The sequence below is a fragment of the Canis aureus genome, chromosome 5, assembly GCF_053574225.1.
Source record: "Canis aureus isolate CA01 chromosome 5, VMU_Caureus_v.1.0, whole genome shotgun sequence".
NCBI lineage: Eukaryota > Metazoa > Chordata > Mammalia > Carnivora > Canidae > Canis > Canis aureus.
The window spans coordinates 37,751,582-37,777,329 of NC_135615.1; the positions used below are offsets into that span (position 1 = coordinate 37,751,582).

Here is a 25,748-nt window from a genome sequence, read left to right on the forward strand (position 1 = left end):
TAAAGGCAGATGTTCAACCACTGAGCTACCCAGTTGCCCTTCCCTCATTCTTTTAATAAACAAATACAGTATGTTTATATATGCCTACCACAAACAGAGATGCAGTCTTTGTTCTCAAGAACTTAGAATCTAGCTGAGGAGTAGGGTCTGTTAAACTATGTCTGTTTTACTTTAATTTCTTTTTTTTTAAGATTTTATTTATTTATTCATGAGAGACACACACACACACACACACACAGAGGCAGAGACACAGGCAGAGGGAGGAGCAGGCTCCATGCAGGGAGCCCGATGCAGGACTCGATCCTGGGACTTTTACTTATTTCATTGAGACTTGTCAATGGTAATTAGCAGGATTACAGGAAAATTTTTTTAAATGGTTAAGCTAGCTTAAAAACTGAACCTCAAAAAACAAAACAAAACAAAAAAAACTGAACCTCGAGGGATGCCTTGGTGGCTCTGTGGTTGAGCATCTGCCTTTGGCCCAGTACATGATCCTGGAGTCCTGGGATCGAGTCCCACATCGGGCTCCCTGCATGGAGCCTGCTTCTCCCTCTACCTGTGTCTCTGCCTCTCTCTCTCTGTGTGTCTCTCATGAATAAATAAATAAATAAATCTTAAAAAAAAAAACAAAACTGAACCTTGGGGTGTCTGGGTGGCTCAGTCAGTTAGTTAAGCATCGGACTCTTGATTTCAGCTCAGGTCATGATCTCAAGGTGATGGGATTCAGCCCTGAGTTGGGCTACCGCTCGGTGTGGAGTCTGTTTCAGATTCTCTCTTCCTCTGTCCCCCTTTACCTCTAAAATAAATAAATAAATAAATAAATAAATAAAATCTTTAAAAAAATTGAGCCTCAAAAAAAATTGAACCTCTGGGTCATGATTAAATGAATTAAATTATCTGGATCATATTCTTGCAAAAAAAAATTTCATTTTTTATAATTTTATTTTGTTATTTATTTAAAGATTTTACTTATTTATTTTAGAGAGAGAGGGCAAGCATGAGTGGGGGGAAGGACAGAGGGAGAGGCAGAGAATTGCAAGTAGATTCCCTTCTGAGCGAGAAGCCCCATATGGGGCTCAATCCCATGACCCTGAGGTCATGACCTGAGCTGAAACCAAGAGTTGGACACTTAAGTGACTGAGCCACCCAAGTGCCCCTATTATTTATTTATTTTTAGTAAATCTTATCCTCAACATGAGATTTGAACACACAACTCTGAGATCCAGAGTTGCACACTGTACAGGATGGAGCCAGGCAGGCACCCCCTAAAGTACAGAACTTTAAAAAGTGATGTTAGTGATTTTGACATTGCACTTCAGCACGACCTCCATCTTTATCACTGGATCCTCTGCAGCACCCAACAGTCATGTTCTTTACCAGATTGCAGTTTTCTTCTCTTTTTTTTTTAAAGACTTTATTTATTATTCATGAGAGACAGAGAGGCAGAGGCAAAGGGAGAAGCAGGCTCCCCGCTCAGATGCAGGACCTGATCCCAGGATCCTGGGATCACAACCAGGGTCACAATTGATCACAACTGATCACAACCAATTAGCCAAAGGCAGATGCTTCGGCGCTCAGCCACCCAGGTGTCCCAGATTGCAGTTTTCTTAATTTCTCCATTTACTTGACATCATGGTGGTTCAAACTAGTATAGACTGACAGGATTAAGGCCTCCACAAATAAAATTACATTTGGCTTTGAAGAAACAAGAGTATAGGGAAATAAACTTTTTAATCATCCTAAAAAAATGGCTCACAGGACTAGTCTTGCAAAGAAGTATAAGACTTGATGCAAAAGATAATGCTTTTTTTCTTTTTTTTTTATGATAGTCACATACACAGAGAGAGAGAGGCAGAGACACAGGCAGAGGGAGAAGCAGGCTCCATGCACCAGGAGCCCGACGTGGGGTTCGATCCCAGGTCTCCAGGATCGCGCCCTGGGCCAAAGGCAGGCACAAACCGCTGTGCCACCCAGGGATCCCAAAATAATGCTTCTTTTATTTTATCTTATTTTCTTTTTTTTTTTAAATTTTTTTTTTTTTTTTTTTTTTTTTTTTCTATTTTTATTTATGATAGTCACAGAGAGGGAGAGAGAGAGAGAGAGAGGCAGAGACATAGGCAGAGGGAGAAGCAGGTTCCATGCACCGGGAGCCTGATGTGGGACTCGATCCCGGGTCTCCAGGATCGCGCCCTGGGCCAAAGGCAGGCGCCAAACCGCTGCGCCACCCAGGGATCCCCTATTTTATCTTATTTTCTTAAGACAATGCTTCTTTAAAAAAATATGTTATTTATTTGAGAGAAAGAGAGAGAAAGAACACTAGCAGGGGGAGCAGCAGGCAGAGGCAGAAGAAGAAGCAGGCTCCTCGCTGAGCAGGGAGCCTGATGCAGGGCTTGATCCCAGGACCCTGAGATCATGAGCTGAGCTAAAGGTAGACGCTTAACTGACTGAGCCACCCAAGCAGCTCCATAATGCTCCTTTTAAAAGAAGTGTATAATTCACACAAAAACTTGTACATGAATGTTGACAGCAACATATTCATAACAGCCAAAATGTGGAAATGACCAAAATGTCCATCACAAGGTGAATGGGTACAGAAAGTATGAGATATCCATACCACGGATTATTCAACAATAAAAAGAAATGAAGTATGGATATACATGCTATAATAGAGATGAGTTTTGAAAAAACTCTACCAAGTAAAATAAGCCAAATACACAAGGTCACACATCATATGATTCTATTTATATGAAATGACTGACCTAGGCAAATCAATAGAGATGGCAAGTTGATTAGTGGTTGACAGGGGCTGGCAGGGGGGTGATTGGGAGAAAATGGGGAATGACTAGTAATGGATGCAGAGTTTCTGTTTGGGGTGAGGAAACTGTTCTAAAATTGTTTGTGGCACATTGCAAACTTCTAGAAAAGCCCTGAATTGTACATTTTAAATGGATTCATTGTATAGAATGAAAGTTATGTGTCAATAGAGTTGTTATATAGAAAAAAACTATATAGGGTGCCTTAGTGGGTCTGTCTGTTGAGCACCTGATGCCTGATTTTGGCTCAGGTCCTGATCTCCAGGTCCTGGAATGGAGCTTGGGTTGGGGTCTGCACTCAGCAAGCTTCCTTAAGCTTGCTCTCCCTTTCCCTACCCTTCCACATGTGTGCACTTTCTCTCAAAAAGAAGGTATATAAGTATGTGTGTGTGTGTGTATAAACTTTTGAAAAATTGAGTCGTTTCAGGATGGTTAGGGCAGCAGCCTGAAGAATTCTATTTCCTTAATTCTAATTCTAATATATGAGGATTTTGTGAATTGAATTTTCTAAAAAGCAGGACTCACAAGATACATTTGAACAGATGAGTAAAAAAAGAATCAGAATTCCAGAAATAAGCACATGTATATAAGTAGATTTTGTATATGGTGGATACTTTTAAAATGATTATTCCACAAATGATATGAGATCTAGCTAGCCATTAAAAAAACAAAACAAAACCAACCTTGCATTCCTACCATATTCCTTACCACCAAAACAAACTGAACTTGATAAAATATGTCCACGTAGGAAAGAAAAGTACAAGGAGAAGCATATAGGTGATGTTTTCATGATCTTGGCGATGAGGAGGATCTTCCTAAATCAAAGCCAGAAGTCATTAAAAAAAGAGAGAGAGAAAGAGAGAGAGACATAGATTTGACTGTATTTTTTAAAAGTGCAAAAAACTTGCAGAGCAAACATTCTTCCTCCCTCCTCTTCCTTATGTACCCACCCGACCCGAATTTGATGGATCCTTCAGGATAAAGCTAAAAGGCCTTCCCCTGTGACATCTTTCCCATCCACTTCTGCACTCTCTGCACCTATGACCATTTCTTCCTTTCCTGAACTTCTCTTGAACTTGGCAAAAAATACATGAATGGAAAAAGGAGGTGGATGGATTCTGTTTTACCTGCCAGCTCCAGACCCACAGCAGTGATTTCTCAGAGCCCCATGTTAGAATTCTTACCTGCATCTGACCTCAGTGGGACTGTTGTGATGGATTATTGCTGTCTGTCCAGTGCGTGGGAAACAACGTTTAGTATGCGTCTCCTCTGACTTTGGCCATCCCGTTATAAGCACTCAAAGCCCTGAAATGAGTGCCTTCCAGGAGCACATAGTTCCCAGGAACAGAAAGTATCCCCAAAGTGACCTCTAGTTTATGGTGTGGGACAGGGAGAGTGGCAGGGAGGGGATGCAATGGAAAAAGGTCCTTCTTTTCTTCTTTAAACAAAGCTTATTTACCTCCAAGTTGTACTCATTGTACATGGGCTTTATACATGGGCAGAAAACAGAAGAATTTTTTAAAACAGAGAAAGCTGCCCATGGAGTAAGAATTAAATACATATTTACTGAGTGATTGCATGAATAAAATGAAAGAAGTGAGAACACCTCTAACATGACAAGATGTTCCACGGAGCTCAAGTATCACACGCACCTGGTTCAAAGCTAGTAAGCACATCTTTGTATTAAGACAAACTCCGGGTCAACCCAGTGGCAGAGATTCAATTGGGAGATCCTCCCACAGACAGTCTCCCTGTCTCCCCTTCTCGTCAATTCTGCTGGCTGATTGAAGCTCCTTCTGACTCATTCACATACCCTACACCCCTGCCCCCATAGCAGGCATGAACCCAGCCTCAGAGCAGCTTTTGCAGCCATCCCCATCTCCTGTCAGCATACAAGGAGTTACCCACAGAAAACCCTGGCCAGGAAGGCTCCCTGGGTCTCTGTGGCTGGAAAATCTGTGTCACCAGAGGTATCACCAGATAATTCGGCCCTTCCGCTCCCTGGATTTTGAAGATTCAGGGAACACATGCAAAAGTATGGGACAGTTCCTGGTATTTGCAGTTACACAGTACTTTTACATGCATTGTCCCATTTAGCTGGTCTTCAGAAGGTAAGAAACTAGACTTTTTTGCTTGAAATCAGTCTGCCTCAGAAGAGCGATTGTTGCCAAAGATCCTATGTAAGATCTTTCTTTCTTTTTTTTTTTTCTTTCTGACAGTTGGCACTTCTCTCCCCTCCCCAAGAAGGAAATATAGTCTCCAGGTGGGAGGAAAGCTTATCCTTAGGCAGCTGCCAGGTTGGGAAGGAAGGGCTATGCCCCAGGCAGTAATGTCTGTTTTGGAAGGGAGAGGGAGTGACATTTTTAGGCTGTAAGTCTCTTCTGGGAGAGCTGGAGACAGATCTATTTTTGAATGTGTTCTGTGCCACCCACAAAACACTCGAAAGGTAACCAAGAACCTGGTGGGTTTCCTGTGGGGAAAGTTGTGAAAGGCCAAGAGCTCCATCCAGCATGTTCTGAGTCGTGAAGTTTTACTTCATCAACTGGTTGCAGAGAGAGCACTATACTCTCCTCCCCTTTCTTTTGCCATAGTCTGGTTGCATGATGACAGCGCGTTGGGGATGGCACAGATCCTCAAATTACAAAAGGCTGGGCCACGAGCTTTCAGAGTAGGAGGCCAAGGTGATGTGTATTAACTAAGAGTGGTAGATTGTATGGTTCACAGATGGAAGAAACCTTATGTTCCATATCAGCTTTGCCACCTCCTGGCTGTGTGATCATAGGCATGTGACTTAACCTCTCTGAGCTCAGTTTCCTCATCCATAAAATGGAGGATCAAACCAAATGATTTCAAAAACCCCTTTAGGGATCCCTGGGTGGCGCAGCGGTTTAGCGCCTGCCTTTGGCCCAGGGCGCGATCCTGGAGACCCGGGATCGAATCCCACGTCGGGCTCCCGGTGCATGGAGCCTGCTTCTCCCTCTGCCTGTGTCTCTGCCTCTCTCTCTATCATAAATAAATAAAAATTAAAAAAAAAAAAACCTTTAGCTCTCATCTTCAATGACACACAAATACACACAGGCAAGATAATTATCTCCATGCAACTTTTTCCCTCTTCCAGAGAATAAAGTACATTCTGCCTCATGTATTTCTTATGAACAGTAGAAAAGATTTAAAAATGTATATTGTTTGACATAGTCCCTAGCATAAAATAAGTGCCCAGTATGTGTGAGTAATTAGTGTTCTTAGTTAAGGGCAGTAATATCAGATGCACCTTGTTTTTAGGGCAGTGAACAATTAAAAAATGCATCTTTCGATTTTTAAGGTGAGGAACATCTGTGGCAATTTAAGCTGCTGTTCTGGATGACCTGTAGGCCTGTGTATTGGGCATGTTTACTTACAGAGTGACACTGGCTTAACAAGTAAAGAAAAGACCAGGCAAGAGGATGTTTGGTGTTTCAAGAATGAAGAACACAACTTCCATTCAGCCCCTGAGCCGGTGGCCAATTACTATTTAAAATTGAACTCAGTTTTGTCACGATCAGCTCTGGAAAGGCTGCGTTCCAGGTGCCATCCCACCTTGTACCATTACTCTCTCACAGCACGGCTGACTCCAGGGGATGCATTTGGCACAGAGGCAGGCTTGTCTTTGCTCTATCTGGGGGCTTCAGTGGCTGAAGATGTGAGTGGAGGAGAGTCCCACACAGGGATAGCGTTAGAGGAGCTCCTGAATAATTTGGCCAGGATTTCAACACTGCTTTAAAACTAAGGTATGATTTCCTGGTCCTCATGTAATCTTATTTAGAACTAGAGAGTCTCCCTTGTCCTTTGCCTAAGGCCTGCTCTAAGTCTCCCTGGAGACCTGTAGGCAACCAGCCTGCATGCCCACATCAGCTTCTTGGGGAGCTGGGGGAGGGTGAGCCCCGGGCTGTGGGAGGTAGGGGGGCAGGGGCGGGGGCTCGGGGCTCGTCTTTAGTGTCATAATTAGTGCAAGCTGTTTCTCCCCTGACACACCGCAGGCAGTGCACATCTCTTAGCTTTAGTATTTCCCTGGTGCCATCCTGTTTCTTACGATACTCCCTGAACACAGGGAGATTAACCCACTCGGGAAATGTGAGAAACCCTTTTATTTATTTTATTTTACCTGATGTGGGACTTGATCCTGGATACCAGGATCATGCCCTGAGCCAAAGGCAGACGCTCAACCACTGAACCATCCAGTCATCCCTTTTCTTTTAAGGATTTTTTTTATGGGCAGCACCAGTGGCTCAGCGGTTTGGTGCCACCTTCAGCCTGGGGCGTGATCCTGGAGACCTGGGATCAAGTCCCATGTCAGGCTCCCTGTATGGAGCCTGCTTCTCCCTCAGCCTGCCCCCCCCGCTCTGTGTGTGTGTGTCTCATGAATAAATAAATAAAATCTTAAAAGAAAAAGATTTTATTCATGAGAGACACACAGAGAGAGGCAGTGACACAGGCAGAGGGAGAAGCAAGCTCCCTGTGGGGAGCCCGATGTAGGACTGATCCCAGGACCCTAGGATCGTGACCCAAGCTGAAGCAGATGCTCAACCGCTGAGCCACCCAGGTGCCCCAAGAAACCCTTTTCTTATCTTGGAATCAGCCTGAGGGGCAGAGGGTTAAGCGCTTTCTCTACTGACCTTGCTCTTGTATTCAAGGCACTTGGTTAAAGAAATTGGTTGGTTCACTGGGTCCAAAGATAAGAATCAGATGCTTGATTTCCTTGTGGACCCTCCGCTGTTCTTCATTCCTCATTCTTTTGCCACCCACAACACCCCTAAATATATTGTGAACCATTTATCAGGGGTGGGAACCCTTAAATATTTTATGGCGATGCCTCCTGTGATTGCATAGGTTGTATATTGCCCAAATCAGGTGATGCGTGTCACTTGCCTAGACCAAAATGGCCTGGCTATCCCTCGACTGTGTCAATGCACAATTTACACAATCAAGTGTGGCAGTCAATACATGGTAGACCACGGTGCAGTATCTCTCCTGGCAGGGGGGGATTCCCCCAAAACTTAAAGCATGTATTCTATTTAGGACAGAGGGGTCAGTCCAGCATCTTTATAATTAAGTGTTACTGACGATTCTTAGAATAAATTTCTCTATTGTTCTTGGTATCCTGTTTTATTTAGCTCAGGTTCCCTATCAGTTGTATAACCAATCAGGTCTCCACTTTATTGGATGCCAAATTTTTGGTGCCCTTGTAACATGTATAACTTCATTTTTGTGTTAAACTCATTCCTGATTTTAATCCTACAAAGGTCTATTATATGCCAGGCTCTGTTCATATGGAGATAATAGTGAACAAGAAGGCAAGGTTTATTTCTGTTGCTATTTTTGTTTTGCCTTTTCTTTCTCATCTTCCTCTAATCTATGATTTCTTTGCTATTCTGCAATCATTTAAATCCATTTTGGATTTAGGCAGTGTATAAAATAAGTACTATAAATGTATTTGTATAGTACATGTGTATAAACAGTAAATCACTTAACTCTCTGAAGCAAAACTGACATCAATGAAGGAAGAAATAGACAATTCTACACTTACAGGTGGGAGACTTCAACAATCCACTTTCAATAATGGTTAGGACTAGCCAGAAGATCAACAAGGAAATAGAAGACTTGAATGATGTTTCCCAATCACAATGAAATGAAATTAGCAATCAATGACAGAAAGAAATTTGGGGAATGCATAGATAAGTCAAAATTACACCAAACAGTGTTATCTAACCAATGGGTCTAAGAAATCACAAGTGAAATTAATAAATAATTGGAAATGAATAAAAATAAAAATAAAGACATAACATACCAAATCTTACGATATGTTAAATACCCACTCTTGGCATTTCTTAATTTCGTTTTGAAGAATAAATGAGGAACTATTCTTTTGTAGTTTCATGTTTTAGGCAGAAAGCCATAGCAAATTGCCCATACTGATGCTCAACTAATATTTGTTGCATTGCAGGGGCAAGAAGAAAAGCCAAAGAATCAGGAATCCCATGATGGATCCCTAACTGACTAACACTTTTCCTCTGACTTACTTTTTTTGCAGAAGCCATTTGTATTTAAAGATCTTTTATAAATTCCTATCCTCTTCTCTCTTTCCCTTCCCTCTCTATTAGGCCTTCTGCATTACTGCATGGTTTAAAATTCATCCTCAAGCTCTTAGTACATAAACTTCTTTTGTCCTGCTAGGAAGCTAGGGGTGTGCAAACTACTACCTGGGGTCCAGCTTGCTACCTGTTTTTGTATGATCTGGGAGTTAACCATAATTTTTACATTCTTATATAGTTGAAAAAAATCAAAAGAAACATAATATTTCATGACATGTGAAAATAAGAAATTCAAATTTCAGTGTCCATAAATAAAGTGCTGTTGGAACACAGCCATGCCAATTTGCTCAATATTGTCTATGGCTGTGTTGATGATACAATGGCAAAGTAATGTAGTTGTGACAGAAAACGTGTGGCACACAAAAGTTGCTGACCTGTTCTAAGCTTTTGTGCAAGCATACTCATGACTTGGTGTGCCTTCCCCTCCTCTCATCATGGCAAGCCTTTTTTTTTTTTTTTTTTTAAAGATTGTATTTATTTATTCATGAGAGATACAGAGAGAAAGGTAGAGACACAGGCAGAGAGAGAAGCAGGCTCCCTGTGGGGAGACTCTATCCCAGGATCCTGGGATCCCGCCCTGAGCCAAAGGCAGATGCTAAACTGCTGAGCCACCCAGGCATCCCACAAAGCCTTTTTCTCATTCAAAACCCTTTCTCTTCAATCCTTACCTGATAATCACACATGATCACATAATTCTCTTCACCATCTCTAGTTAACGTAGCCCAAGAAAGCTGTAAGTAACTTGTCATTTTTATATTTTGAAAAAATGGCTTGAAAATGTGTTCCCTATCTTTCCTATTTCACTGCAAGGACTCCAAGGATGAGACTGGTTCTTCTATGTCTTGTACTCTCCTCTACATATGGAGCAGGCCTCTACTTCTGTTATCAGACAGGTTGAAGTTTGCATTCTGGTTTTACCATCACTAGCTAAGCAGGTGATGTCTATCTCCTGAATCTCTTTACCAGCAGATTGGGTTTGTTATGAGGATTAAGGAGGAGATCTCTGGAGGAGTCAAAGAACTGGAAGGTGCTCAGAAACAGTAGTAATTGTCAGAGGATAATTTCCTTATTTGTAATATGAAGATAATACCTTTGTCTTTAAAGAAACTCATAGTAATGTAATGAGAACTAAAAGAAGGAATAAGTAAGTGGAAATGAAAACTCATGAGTTCAGTTGGAGCCCTGTAAAGACTAGCTGGAGACATTCAAGGCCTGAAATGAGATATTAGACCAATGGTGCTTTGTTTAAAGTTTAACAAACCCTTCTCTGTTACTTATTGAGCTCGGTACTGCCTAGGACAGGCCTCAGGTGGATGTGAAAGACAGAAGACCACATCTCTTCTGGAGGAGATTTTTATCTAAATCTGGGAGGGTGGGGGTTCCGGTAGAGAAACAGACGTGAGGTATGTTCTTACTTGTCCATAATATTTCTCTTCTCTCTCAGGATGGATGATTCAGAGTCAGCAATTCACATAAAAAATATTGCACATGGAAAATATTACTGCCATTCTGTGGGGAAATAGTTTCTAAGTGCAGCAATCTGAAATTAATAACTTTCTCTGTGGAAACTCTCTTTGACAACATCTCCAGATGAAGCCAAAGAGTGCAATTTTTATAGCCTTGGATTATCTTTTCTGTCTGCTTGGCTTGCAGCAGGCACGGATCCATGAGTCAGAAATTCAGTTTTCCCCTTCACTGTACAGTTTGCTTGCCAACTGGAGACCTTATACAGCACTGACTCAGTTTCTCAACTTCCCAATTTACCCATCCATTGAATCAACACAAATCATCTCCATTTACTTATTAAAGGCTGTGGGGGGAACTCAGAGGGAAAAAAAAAAGACCAAGACTTCACTGTTAACACAAGACATTTTGGTTCAGGGTACCAGCAAAAGGATTAGGAAAGGGAGATTGGAAGCTGGACTTTTTTTTTTTCTTTTGAGAGAAAATATTTCAGTGAGAAAGCCCAGTATTTATATTATGTTCATATCCAGGGAGTGTATCGCTGTTGAGGGAGAAAATAATTTAGGAAAGAAGTAGACGGGCAGGGTAGCAACATCTTTTCCACAAACGTCACCACGCCGTAGACATGCGTAAAGATGGCAGCTGTTGCACCAATAGCCATATGCGGCAGCACAGACATCTTTTTTATTCCTTCTTACGTGTAAATTTAGATAATCTGGGCAAAGAAATCTGGATTTCTACTTTCTGTTGGTGAGATTTTAAAGCATTTCAAATGAAACACTTTTTTCCTTATGTAAGACCATGAAGTAGGACATTTTGTATAGAATGATTCACTGTACCTTATTACACCTAAAAGTTGTTTCTCTGAATTAAAAACAGCTATGAGACAGAGTAAGGAGTGTACCACTTTGAGATTCTCAGACTGGCATCTTGCTGGATTTGCCCACTCCCCCAAAGTGTGAATATGAGAGGTTAACACTTGGATATTGGGACAGACCTGTAGGAGATTGGAAACCGGTAGAGATCTTAAAGTGAGGAAGATAAAGATCTAGAATCTTTATGGATTACAGTTGGCTCGTACATGTAGAAACCTCAGGGTAGTTTAAAAACACAGCTCTGTTCAAAAATATGTAGTCACCTAAGCTTGAAAATTAGAAGCTAAAACAATAATCATACTAATGCCAACCCTAGACTATTCACTCGGAAAGGCAATCAAGAAGAAAGAGGAATTGCAACAAGCTTCAAAAACTCAGGTTTTTCTGGGTTGGACATGTGGGTAGAAGCAATTCCAGGTGGCTGGGTATGACAGAAGGAAACAGCAGACCTCACATGCCTGCTGTATAGCCATGCTGCGCTGGATGCTGCGGGATATATAAAAATATTTAAGAGAGACATACTTTCCTCCTCACAGAGTTTATAATTGAGTTGCACGATAATAGTTAACAATGCTGGTTTCATTGGTTTACATTCCAGGTTTCCCCTCCCTAGCTCTGTGTTCTTGGGCAAGATATTTAATTTCTTCAAGCTTAATTTCCTCTTTTGGGAAACATTGGTTATTGTATCTCCCCTAGGGCAGTCCTGCCTGCCTCTTCCAGTCCTTCCGCAAAGCAACCTGTGGCTCCCTCACAGCCTTTGCACGTGTTCTCAGCTCTCAGCAGGGCTGAATCTTTGGAGTCTGGCCTTCCATGTCACCTCCTCAGAGAGCTTTTGGTTCAGAAAAGTATCATGTCCTGGCTCCTCGGTGGCTCGGTGGGTTAAGAGCCCAACTCCTGATTTCAGCTGCGATCTTGATCTCAGGGTTGTGAGTTCAAGCCGAGTTGGGCTCCAGGCCGGGTGGATTTATTTACACGCATGCATACATGGAAATAACATGTCTTATCCACAGATGAGGCTGTTAGAATACTAAAGGGCTGCACAAAAAGGAGAATGCTGTTATCATCATCCATCCTAAGTAGTGCTTGTTTGAGATCTTTACCAAAGGAGTTCTGGAGGGTGTAGTGTCAGGAAACTCTTCTGTAATGGGTCAGAGAGTAAGTATTTTAGGGATTGCTGGCCGTACCCAACATGGGAACGAACGGCTGTGCTCCGGTAAGACTTAATTTATGCACAATGAAACATGAATTTCTTCTGCTTTCCACCGCCACCGGACCGGTTGGCAGTCCCCTGGTCTAGGACGATGGCAGACAAGCCGGGGCTTGGACGAGAACCGAGCGGGTGCAGCGGTCCCAGGGAGCCCCGGTCGCGGCCGTGCCGGGGTGTCAGCCTCCCCGGGCGCCGACGGCCTCCTCCGCCGGGCCGCGGCCCCACGTCGCGGTGTGGGGAGGGCTAGAGGAGAGCGCTCGGGGAAGGCGCGGGGCTCGCTCGGGCCGCAGCTCGGCGCGCGGGACGCCGGCCGGACCCCACCCCGGGCGGCGGCTCGGCGGGGCGAGGCCGAGGCCGGGCCCGGGCGCGCGGCGGGGGCGGGGCGGGGCGGCGGCGCAGCGTCGTCGGCGGCGTCCCCGCCTCCTCCCCAGGGGCCGCGTCGGAGCCTCGGCGGCGGCGGCGCTCACAACCCGAGGAGGGCGGCTTGCCTGGAAGCGGCGGCGGCCACCGAGACCCACGCGAGGCGCGTCCCCTCGGCCTCCCCGCGCTCCCAGGCCGCAGCGCCCGCGCCCCTAGAGCTCGCTCGCCCGCTCGCCCGCCTTCCTCCTCTGCGGCCGGCTGCGCCATGGCGTTGGCGTTGGCGGCGCTGGCGGCGGTGGAGCCGGCCTGCGGCAGCCGGTACCAGCAGGTGAGCAGCGCCGAGTCCGGCCCGGCCCCCGGCCCCCGGCCCCCGGCCCCCGGCCCCCCGGCCCCCCGGCCCCCGCCGCCCCCGGCCCGCCCCCCTGCCCGCCGGCCACTTCTGGCGTCTCCCGCCCGGCCTGTGGCCGACGCGACGCCGCGGCTTGGCGGGCCTGGGCGGGCCGCGGGCTCGGAGTCGAGGCCGCCGCGGGCCCGGCCCGGCCCTCCGCGACCCGGGGCGGCACCCGGTTGGCGGAAAACCTCCGGCCCGCGGCGTCGCCCCGCACTTCTCGCGGCGGGCGGGCCGCCGAGTCGGAGCCCGCGACCCTCGGGGCGGCGCCCACGCGGGGGCATGCAGTTTCCCTTTCTGCACCTCTGGTTTGATGTCATGGGGAAGAAGAGAAAGAAGGCGATGAAGCGTGAGATGGAAAAGGAAACTGGGTGGAGAGAAAAGATTAAAATCGCTGCCACTGCGGCCGACAGCTCCCCGTGACGAGATGCGATTGCTCGGGGGTTTCAGAGCCTAGTCTGTTTGTCGAAACCCATCCCCCTCCTCCCCTCCCCCGCGCCTCTGTTTTAAGACAAAAGTCAAAAATGAGACGAGAGGCAAGTCTGCAGTTTGCAGTAGGTCTGGGAAAGGCGCTGTTTAGCTGGGGCAGTGCCCCGGAACGTCGTGAGCTCGCTGAAGGCTGCAGGGCGTGTGCCTGGGTGTGTGTTTTAAAAGCTTGGAAATGACGTTTAAGGAGATTTAATAGCATGGCTGGGGAGGAAATGTATAGGGATTGATTGGAGTATTATCCCGGTTATAATTTATAAATTGAGGCCCTAGGGAAAAGAGCTGCTTGTTCTACTAGCTGGGCTCCCCTCGGAAATTCAGAGACCATCTGCAGGATTTTTAGTGCTGTTTAACCTAACACATCTTAATTGTGGGAATTAAGCCAGGTAGGAACTGGTGTTGATTGGAACCGCTGATAACTGTTTGCGTTTTGTCCTATCAGATGTTTCTTGGTATAATTTGCATACAAATATCAGTCGTGCTTTTATGAAATTAGATGCCCTATCATTGACGATCTACAGCTTTGTATTTCAGAAATAACGAAAACCAGTCTGATTAAAACATCTAGATTAACTCAGTGCAGCCAGTTACCAGTTTGTTTTGCTGTCATCAGCCCTGTGTAGTAATTTCCTCCCTCCTCCAGCCGGACTTCTGAAATGACTGGTTAAGAATTTAGCTTCTTGGTTTCATAAACATGCCCAGACCGTGGCAATGCAGTTTAGTCCTCAGATCTCTCACAGCCTGTGGTCTGGCACATGCTTTTTTTTTTTTTTTTTTTTTTTTTTGTATGACCTTGGGTGAGGGTTTCTCCCTGCTTTAATAAAATACAAATGACAGATGTCACTTAACTGTCACCAGAGTGTTCAAAAATCACTTGTACCCCACACTGTGATCTAATTCATTCTTTTCATCCTGTTTTGTAAAAGGCAAACAAGGAAAAAGCTGTGGCTTTTCTTTGTACTGCCATCTTCTTGAGCTATTAGGTAATGCTGACATATTGCTGGAATACAAAAAATTTGGTGGAGTATCAAAACTATGTATTCCTTGGTGTAATATTTATATTTAACAGCTTTAAATATGCAGAATTGAGGTGTGTCAGGGACAGGTCATCTTTATTTTATTTTTGAAAATCATTATGTTGAAGAAATAACCTCCAAAAAACAGCATGAAAAAAATAATCTTCCTAGAAAAATTGCAAAATATGAAAGCTACCCCCCCTAAAAAAAAAAACCCACAGTAAAAATTTATCACCCATAGGTAACCAAAATTAGTATTTTGATGTGTATCTTTGTGGACTTATAGGTATGTAAATATACATAAATATAAATCAGTATACATGTGTACAGATAAGGAAAGCTAATATTGACTGAGCATTTACTATGTGCCAATCACGGTACTGAGGACTTTACATCCATTATTTCCCTAATCCTCATGGAACTCCCATGAGGCAAGGTTTGGTATTATTGTATAGATGACAAAGTCAAGACTCCAAGAGGCTCATTAACTTGCTCAAGGTCACAGCCTCTAAGTAGTGATTACAAGGATAAATACACACTCACCTACTTAAAACACAGGCTCATGTTCCAAATATAGGCATGTGCATTAGCATATATATATGTGCATATATATTTTCTCATGTAGCCATGGATATATATACAGGCACATCTTTGTACACATGTACCATTCCACGAGCCCCCTGGTTTTACTTGTACACATTTTGTGCATATGTGCACATGTATACATTTATACATCCACTGTGCCCATATGTGTCATGTTCTCAGACACATGTGCATTCACAAGTTTGCATGTACATGTATTTGTTCACATGTATGTACAGAGGCATATAGATGTATAAAATAGGGTAGTATTTTCATGTCTGCATTGCATGTAACTGGTTGTACATAGTTCAAGTCAGTTGCCTATTGTTGGCCACTAAGTGTGTTCATAATTTTTTTATTCACTGAAGTTTCTTTTGTGTACATCTATATCTCTTTTCCTGAGTATAAATTTTTATTTATTTTTATTTTTTTTAATGAACCATTTTTTAAAAAATTTTTATTTATTTATGATAGTCACACACAGAGAGAGAGAGGCAGAGACATAGGCAGAGGGAGAAGCAGGCTCCATGCACCGGGAGCCCGACGTGGGACTCGATCCCGGGTCTCCAGGATCGCGCCCTGGGCCAAAGGCAGGCGCCAAACCGCTGCGCCACCCAGGGTTCCCTATAAATTTTTAGATGTGGAAATGCTTGGTCAGAGAGTATACATACATATTTAAAAGGCTTTTGCATTACAGAATGTTGATGAATTGTTCAGGCAACTTGATAGGAGCCTGACTACTCTAGTCACAAAAGGCAGTTCTGACTTCTTGATCTGGTTCATCAAATAGAGCTGGTTCTCTAGTAAATAAATGCAGTGGAAGACTGTGTGATTCATTACTAAATGCAAACACAGTTTTGCCTTTATGATTTCTTTTATTGGTAGTGCACTACGCACAACTTGAATTTAGCATTGTGACAGACTGCACAGAAAGCCTGGGCTCATAGGTTCCTGTGGCTTTATTTTTTCTCGTTTTTTGCAGCTGAGATTTTTATATTCAGATATTCAGAAGCACTGTTTCAGAAAGGTGTGTGTGTAGGCAGGCCCCATGTTGAGAAATCTGTAATACGTCACCGTCTCTCCAGACATTTATTCCTGTTCAACCGTTCCAAGCCCTCTGCCTCACTGGAATATGTCTTTGCCTATTTTATGAATTTTGCCAAATACTTCCTGAAATGTTTTGAGATCTTTGGATTTGAATCTAATCTAAGGAGGCCACGATGACACTGCCATATAGGCTTCAAAATAGACTAGGATGTTTTGTTTTAGGCTTACTGCTTGCTGAAGAAGTTACCCACTTGTAAGCATCATTAATAAGTTTGTAATGTAGTCTGATGACCTTGTAGAGCTGCGCTGGGAATGCTACCTTTTTAGATAAATTCTCAGGATTGTGGAGGAAGGTTTTCATAGATCAGGGAAAGAATTTCTTTTCTGCCAGGCCAAACCATATTTATGCAGAAGTGTTAGATCACGATCCTGGAGGAAGGAGTGAAAAGCACCCATGTGGTTTCATCTTTTTAGTTTGAAAAGTTGTAATTATATCTAGGAATGCCCCTTAGAGTGTTATGTCAAGATTTTGAGATTATTTTGCTGTATTTGTGGCCTATTCCAATGATCAAAGAAGACTTTTCCAAAAATATTGAGATGAGTAGAATTGTTTTTTTTGAACTTTAAAAAATTGTCATAAAAATATATAAAATTTACCATTTTGGCCATTTTTAAGTGTACAGTTCATTGGCATTAAATACATTCACATTATTGGGCAGCCCTCACCACCACCCATTTTCAGAACTATTTCACCTTCCCCTGCTGAAACTCCATACCCATTAAACAATAACTCCCCTTTTCCCCTTTCCTAGCCCCCATAGCCATCATTCTATTTTCTATGAACTTAATTACTCTACCTCAGATAAATGAAATTATATGGTATTTGTCCTTTTGTGACTGGCTTATTTCACTTAGCTTCATAGCCTCCAGGTTTACCCAAGTTGTACCACCTGTCAGAATTTCCTCCCATTTTAAGGCTGACTAGTACTATATGCATGTAGCATATTTTGTTTACCCTTTTTTTTTTTTTCATCCATTGGTGCACAGTTGCAGTGGTTCTGCCTTTTGGCCATTGTAAATAATGCTGCTGTGAATATAGGTATACAGGTGTTCTTTTGAGGCTCAGCTTTCAGTCCTTTTGGTTTATATGCTCAAGTAGAATTACTGGTTCAATGGTAATGCTATTTTTAAATTCTTTATTTAAAAAATACAGTTTTCTGTAGTACAGACACCATTTTACATTCCTACCAGCAGTGCATCAGAGTTCCAATTTTTTTTTCTTTTAAGGATTTTATTTATTTATTCATGAGAGACACACAGAAAGGGAGAGGCAGAGACACAGGCAGAGGGAGAAGCAGGCTCCATGCAGGGAGCCGGACGTGGGACTCGATCCCGGGTCTCCAGGATCACACCCTGGGCTGAAGGCAGCGCTAAACCGCTGAGCCACCCGGGGTGCCCCAGAGTTCCAATATTTTTGGGTGGGAGTGGAAGGGTTTCCAATTTTAAATATCTTCATCAACCCTTGTTATTTTATTTTTTAAAGATTTTATTTATTTATGAGACAGAGAGAGAGGCAGAGACATAGGCAGAGGGAGAAGCAGGCTCCATGCAGGGAGCCTGATATGGGACTCGATCCTGGGTCTCCAAGACCAGGCCCTGGGCTGAAGGCGGCGCTAAACCGCTGAGCCACCAGGACTGCCCTTTTGATAAAGCCATCCTAATGGTCATGAAGTCTTTCAGTGTAGTTTTGATTTACATTTCCCTAATGATTAGTGATACTGAGAATTTTTTTATGTGCTTATTGGCAGTTTGTGTATCTTCTTTGGAGAAATACATGTTCAAGTCCTTTACCCATTTTTGAATTGGGCTGTTTGCTTTTTTATTCAGTTGTAGGAGTAGAGTCATTTCTTTTTTTCTTTTTTTTCCCCTTTTTAAACAGATTTTATTTATTTATTTGAGAGAGAATGATCACGAACAGGGGTAAGGGCAGAGGGAGAGGCAGACTCCCCACTGAGCAGGGATCCCAATGAGGGGCTCAATCCGGGGACCCTCGGATAACCACCTGAGCCAAGGGCAGACACTTAAATGGACTGAGCCTCCTGGGTGCCAAGTAGAGTCATTTCTTAATAACGTTTGTTTACAACTTTTTACTATGAAAATTCCACACGTATACTAAAACATGGTGTAATAAATCTAATGCAGTCATCACCCAGCTCCCGCAGTCATCAACAAATGGGTAATGTTTCATTTATACTCCCCACCATTATTTTGAGACAAAACCTAGAAATCATGTCATTATAGTCATAAATGTTTTTGTGTGTGACTCTAATAAAAGATGTAAGCAGTTAGTATCACATGAAAAATGAATTATGAGAGCTCTTTTGTAATCTATTAAGAGTAGAGAAACAGGATTTGTGTCAGGATCTGTAGATCTACAACTGTGATTCGTATGTGACTCCCTCTTGGTAAGCAGTGAGTGTTTTTTTGTAGCAGTGATGGATTCTTGAATCTTGCTGACCCATTCTTAATTTTCTTGCCTGCACCTGCTGGTGACCACTTGTTAGGGGAGATTTAATTGGTTTTATCATTCTCTCTTTGCACTGGAAACGGCAGAACTCCTTAGTGTGGGTAGGGACTAAGGCCCAGCTGAGGAAATCCTGGCATCATCTCAGCTGATACCACCTGCTGGTTTGCCTGCACATGACTTCAAATTACTTTATGCTAGACACAGATGGTATCACATTACTTTACATAAAATTATATTATAAAATAAATCCTATATGAGAGTGAATTTGTACTCTTATTAATAAAAAAGGGAAGGCTTAAAAAAAAAGGGAAGGCTTGAAGAGGTTCAAGTGCCATCTTGTGATTTATCTGTTCTCGGGGCTTTAAAATAATTATTTGGTTTCTTAATAATTTACTCTTATTGTCGTTGAAAAAGTACAGCTGTTGAGTGGCACCATATTCTTGTGGTAGTAGATGGTCCCCGTTTAGATAAAGCAGCCTCAAACACTTTGATTAGAGACTGATGCTGATGATAAGCTTAATGGTCTTATCTTTGTTCTCAAATCATTTTATACAATATAGGCAGTTGGTAAATACCATATATTGAATCTGTTGAGCCTTATATACTCCAATTGTAATTGCTTCTAGTGGCTGTCTAGATAGAAGAGCACTATGTGTTGTTGCCTTCAGCAAGTATAGTAATAAAGTGAGTGTTATTAGACCTCACTTAGCACTTCTGCTGTTAAAATGACTCATTTTTTTCTGAGTAACACAATTTATTCTATTGAAAGTTATAAATACTAGGTCTAAATACTAATCAAATTTAACAATGTTTCTAGTGAAATATTTTCTTACTGGTTAAAACAGTTCCTGTCACATGTATGTTTCTTATCCACCTTAACGATTTTTCATATTAACATATTTTCTTTTAAATTCACATGTTGCACTAATATCAGTTCCTAGTTAATGAGCTGCTTGAATGTGGCTTGGAGGTTTTTCTGGAAATTGATAGTTTATGAATAGAAATACCCAGGCTTAGCGAGTGGTGTCTGTTCAACAACGGTTTGATTTTATTTGTTATTCGGTGTTTAAATGTGGCATTTAAAATTAAACACTGGGACGCCTGGGTGGCTCAGCGGTTGAGCGTCTGCCTTCAGCCCAGGGCGTGATCCTGGAGTCCCGGGATCGAGTCCCATATTGGGCTCCCTGCATGGAGCCTGATTCTCCCTCTGCCTGTATCTCTGCCTCTCTCTCTTTCTCTGTGTCTCTCATGAATAAATAAATACAATATTTAAAAATAAATAAAATTAAACACTTCTTGTTATGCAATAGTACATAGATACTCTTCATATACTAGAGTCAAACAGTACACTTGTAAAGGAAAGCTTGATTTCCCTTCCCTTCCAGTCTCTTCTGAGGTCTGCTTAAGTTGGTGTGCATTCTTCAGGCATTAATAATTTTTTTCCCTTTGCTTTTTAAAACAAGTTTTAAAAAAATGTTTAAAAATAACCTTTAATTTTTGTAATGTTTTTAGATTTTCAGAAACATTGAAAAGACAGTAGTTTCCATGTACCCCAGACCCAGTTTTCCCACGTTAGCATGATATGTTTGTGGCATTAATGAACCAATACTGACACGTTATTAACTAAACTCCATAAAAGTATGCAGTTATCCGGATTTTTGTTTTTTAATCTAAGGACCTTTTTTTGTGTTTCACAGTCCCATACAGGTTACCACATTACATTTGGTTGTCATGTTACTTTAGGGTCCTCTTGGCTGTAATAGTTTCTCACATTTTCCTTGTTTTTGATGACCTTGACAATTTTGAGGAGTTTTGGTCAAGTGTTTATATAGACTGTCCCTTAAATGGGATTTTTTTTTCAGATTTATTGAGAAATAATTGACATACATCACTATATAAGTTTAAGGCTTACAGCATGGTGGTTTGGTTTTACATATATTGTGAGCCAATTAAAATAGGTTTACCTAACATCCATCTGCTCATATAGTTGATTGGATTTGTCTGAATCTTTTCATGATCAAACTGGGTTTGTGGGTTTTGGTGAGGAAGACCACAGAGGTAAAGTGGCATTTCCATCACATCATACCAAGAATATGCACAACCAGCATGACTTAACACTGTTGATGTTGACCTTGATCACCTGGCTGACATAGTATTTGTGAAGTTCCTCTGCTGTAAAATTACTCTTCCCCACTCCCCACCTTTTCATACTGTGCTCTTTGAAAGGAAGTCACTATGTACAATATACACTTTAGGATTGAAGAGTTATGTTCCACCTTGTGGAGGGCAGAGAATTACTCAGAATTTTTCTGCATGGGATGTTTGTCTCTTCCCATTGATTTAGTCATTTCAGAATGGACTCTTTTTTTTTCCTTTGGGTTATAATCCAATACTGATTTATTTTGTGGCTCAGGTTTTTGCAGTTTTGGCCATTGGGACTCTTTCAGTTGGCACTTGTGTCTCTCTGACGTGGTTCCATCATTTTGGGTTTTTTGAAGCACTTCCTCACTTTTGGCATTAGTATTGTGTATATTTTCTGTGCTATCCTGGAATCAGCCATTTTTCTAAGGAGGCCTTGCTCTTTTTATTGGAGAATGGTACTAGAAACCAAGATCTGTGCTCATTGCTACTAGGGTGTCATTGCTTCTTTGCCTTCGAAGTTAACAGAGTAAAGAAATACATGTGTGTATACATATCTGTAAGCATATCAATATGTAAGCTGTATCTATATTAAACTAACTAACTAACTCTAATCCATTGCTACATGGACCACTCTAGACTCCTGCCCTGGCCTGTCTGTAAACTCCCACTTCAGCAGTGAGAAACTTTGCTCCCACCACCCACCATCCATTTACTTATCTCTTCAATTCTAACAAATGTGTGCAGTGGTGTCAGAATTGTTAACCTACACCTCTGTGGTAAACACTTTTATCAACTAGAGGACAAGGCTGTATATACAGTTTCTTTTGCATTTAGTCTTACAGACTGTACTCATTTCCAAAGTTCCTGAGGTACTTTGGTCAGCACCTTTCCCTTCACCTTTGGTGGGTTGTTTGATACATTTATAATAGATTGCTAAGAAAAATAATAGGAGTAATTTCTCTTTTTTTCCCCAAAGTTTTTGTTAATAATCACGATTTGCTTTTTAAAAAATTCCTTTAACAAGAAATTTCCTTACTTGGAAATAGTTTCAACTTACAAGTTGCAAGAATAGTATAAAATTATACCTATAGGGCAGTGCCGGTGGCTCAGTGGTTTAGCGCCGCGTTCAACCCGGGGCATGATCCGGGAGATCCTGGATCAAGTCCCACGTCGGGCTTCCTGCATGGAGCCTGCTTCTCCCTCTGCCTGTGTCTCTGCCTTTCTCTCTCTCTATGTCTCTCATGAATAAATAAATAAAATCTTTAAAAAAATAAAAAAAAGATTTATAAAGATCTATAAAAAAAGAAATGACATCTTTAAAAAAATTAAAATAAAAATAAAATAATACCTATATATTTATTGCTCACATTCACCTTAAATGTTAAGGTATGATTAACTATGAATACAGTGCTATAGAAATTGAAAGCACACTGTAGGTAAAACCCAAGTCCCTTTAGCTTCATAATCCTTTCTCTATAGAATTCTGTGCTGCTTTTGCGATTTACTTTTTTATTAAATTATTTTTAACTTATTTTGTCCTTTTGAAATTTAGATGAAATATTGTGGACTGGGGAATCAGGAATAGAGTGTTCTTAGTATTTTGAAGCTTTCATTTTAGTAGTTTTATGTTATAGCATCCAAACTTTTCATATAATTTTGCATTAATAAGCAGAGAGTTTTTAAAATATATATTTTTTTTTTTTTTCATTTGATAGAGAGCACAAGAGGGAGAGGGAGTGGCTGGCTCCCTGGTCAGTGGGGAGCTGACATAGGGCTCAGTCCCAGGACCCAGGATTATGACCCAAGCCAAAGGCAGACACTTCATGGACTGAGCTACCCAGGCACACCCTGTTTACAGTAATCTCTGTACCCAGCATGGGGCTGGAACTCATGACTTGGAGATCAAGAGTTGCATGTTTTACCAACTGAGCCAGCCAGGAGCCCCAATAAGCAGTTTTTGAAGCTTATAATGTAGACTTTAGTATCTGGAAGGTTCATTTTGGACACGAAGTAGAGACTGATTCAGGAGAACTTAAAAGACTTTATTAAAACATCTAATCAGTAATAATAGTCCAGCCTCTGTCATGAAGTAAGAGATAATGTGACTGTGGGTGAGAATTTTAACCTCTTTTTAGCCTTATTTGGTCTTTTGAAAAATGAAATAGTTGGACCATATCACTTTGATTCCTTCCAGCTTTATAATTGATTTTTTTGTGTGTTTAGAAACTGGTGGCTTTGATCCTAAGAGATGGCATTCTATTGATGATTCAGGAAACTTCTTTTGTGATCAGTAATTAATTATTTTTTAAAAGACTTTATTTATTTATTCATGAGAGGCAGAGACACAGGCAGAGGGAGAAGCAGGCTCCATGCGGGGAGCCCAATGTGGGACCGATCCCGGGACCCCAGGATCACACCCTGGGCGGAAGGCAGGTGCTAAACCACTGAGCCACCCAGGGCCCCGAGTAATTATTTTTAAAAGTGATGTCAGTAAATATAAATGGTTGTTGAGTTTATGCTAAAAGATAAAAGAAATTATACATTGTTTAAAAATATAGAAAATAGGGCAGCCCAGGTGGCTCAGGCATACGTCAGGTGTGATCCTGAAGACCCGGGATCGAGTCCCACGTTGGACTCCCAGCATAGAGCCTGCTTCTCCCCCTGCCTGTGTCTCTGCCTCTCTCTGTCTGTGTCTCTCATGAGTAAATAAATAAAATCTTAAAAAAAATAAAAATAAAAATACAGAAAATATCTCAATATATTTTCAAAAAGGGTCACTCAGTAAAGAATACCATTTCATAATTTTATAGTACTAATTTTAAGTCTTCTGGTCACTGTCAAACATTGTATATCATAGCAAAAAAATTAATAATGCTTTTAGAAATTAGGAGAAGTAATTAATAATTATGACTTTTTCAAATAAACTTTTTTTGTTGGGGGGGTGTGAGGCAGAGGGAGAGAGAGAATCCCAAGTAGGCTCCATGCCCAACACAGAGCCTGATGGGGGGGGGGGGGGCTCCATCACATGACCTTGAGATTATGACTCGATCCAAAATCAAGAGTGGAATGCTTAACTGACTAAGCCACCAGGGACCCCAATAAACTTAATTTTTTTAAGAGCAATTTTAGGTTCACCATAAAAGCATCACCCACTGTCATACAAGTTTATTACTTCATGACAGAAGCTGGACTTTATTATTACCAGTTAGATGGGGGGTTTTGTTTGTTTGTTTTAAAGATTTTATTTTCAAGTAACCTCTACATCCAATATGGGGCTGGAATTTACAACCTCAAGATCCAGACTCACACATTTCACCATTTGAACCAGCCAGGTTCCCCTGCTTAGATGTTTTAATAAAGTCCTTGTAAATGTGAGAAAAATAGTAATTTTTAAAATTCTGTAACTTTTTTTTTTTTAAGAAGCTGGCTGAGCTCTAGTATTCTCATTGATTGCCTTTAGTAGTTGCATTTTCAGAAGTTTTAAAATTCTCATGTTATTCTTGAAACAGAACTATGATTTGAGGGTAATTTTTAGTTGAGGATCTTATACATGATTGATGGTTAATATTAGGTTGTTTTTAACAGTTTGTCCTTGTGTAGGTGATTGTGTTTTCAGATGTAGTATTTTAATGTGTGCTTAAAATCATGTATGTGAGGGTAGGCTGCGTTAATTCTCTTAGACATGTTTGCCCAGTTTCATTTTAGGTGACTAAGTGAGATGACCAGAGTTAAGTGATCTTGTGAGTTTCACAGCTATTTTGCCACCTTTTGGCTGTGGCCGAAAGGACTAGCTGAGTAGATGGGGAGAAAGTTTATGGGGGGCATGTAAGGTATTCATTGGCTTTTAGCATCTGCTATTATTTGGAAGGTTAAAATCTCTTTTTATGTATCAGGTTTAATGTAATCCAAATGCCATTTTAAGTTTGACTTCACATTTTTGTGAAACATTAAAGTGAGAATCTATAATTGTGTTTAATAGGATTTCAACAATTACCAGGGCATACCTTCTAACACTGATTTTGTATTTATCTTAGCAGATTGCTTTATTATTTAACTGTCTCTGGTTAATGCTGTAGTTATTTGTGGAAAGGAACTTTGCTTTTCCCTTTAAAAAATAAAGACTGATTTTCAGATACTACCCTGATACTACAGAAAAGTAATTTAATGAAGAGAAATTCCACCATGCAGTGAGTAAAAAGGTTATTCGATTATTTGTATTCACTCATAAGGCTAGAAGGATATCCAAAAGATGGGATTATGGTGGTTTTTATTTTCTTCTCTATATTTTTGCTTCGTGAGTGATTCAAGAGAATGTATTGTGGTCTTGACATAATATTAATTACATTCAGCGAGTGAGATCATCATTTTAAGATGGAAGAGCTCATCTGGTTTCAGGTAAGAAGCTTCTGAGAAGATGAAACAACTTGGCCTTGAAAAGGATGAGCAAGATGTAGATAGGAGAGACAAGGATTTGGGAGAAGAGGTGGCACTCATGATTTGTGGTTTCCAACGGGAAACGTGTTTCAGGTCCTAGAGTGCATCGCCCACTCTGGTCTGGAGGCCTCTTCTCACTCTGTCCTCTCCCTGGATTGCTCCCTTCCTCCTAGCCCCTATTTTAGTTAGGTAGTCTGTCCTAAGGGGAGTTTGAGGAGCTCCCCCCCAATTAGGTTAGTTTCCCTTGAACAGAGAGGTTCCCCTTTTGTGACATAGTTT

The 25,748-nt window shown here is 41.6% G+C and overlaps 1 protein-coding gene across 3 annotated transcripts in view; it reads left to right on the top strand.

The window, feature by feature from the left end:
* The first annotated feature begins 12,454 nt into the window (after window positions 1-12,454).
* The window catches only part of NDFIP1 (Nedd4 family interacting protein 1), a 52,804-nt gene continuing 39,510 nt past the window's right edge, over window positions 12,455-25,748 (top strand). Inside the window, exon 1 of one of the 3 annotated variants that reach the window (XM_077897638.1) lies at window positions 12,455-12,493. In XM_077897638.1, coding sequence (XP_077753764.1) covers window positions 12,470-12,493 — 24 coding nt within the window. In that variant the 5' untranslated portion in view covers window positions 12,455-12,469. Of the gene's footprint in view, window positions 12,494-12,936; window positions 13,176-25,748 lie in introns of those variants that run through there. The other 2 variants (XM_077897639.1, XM_077897637.1) reach the window with 2 other exon arrangements.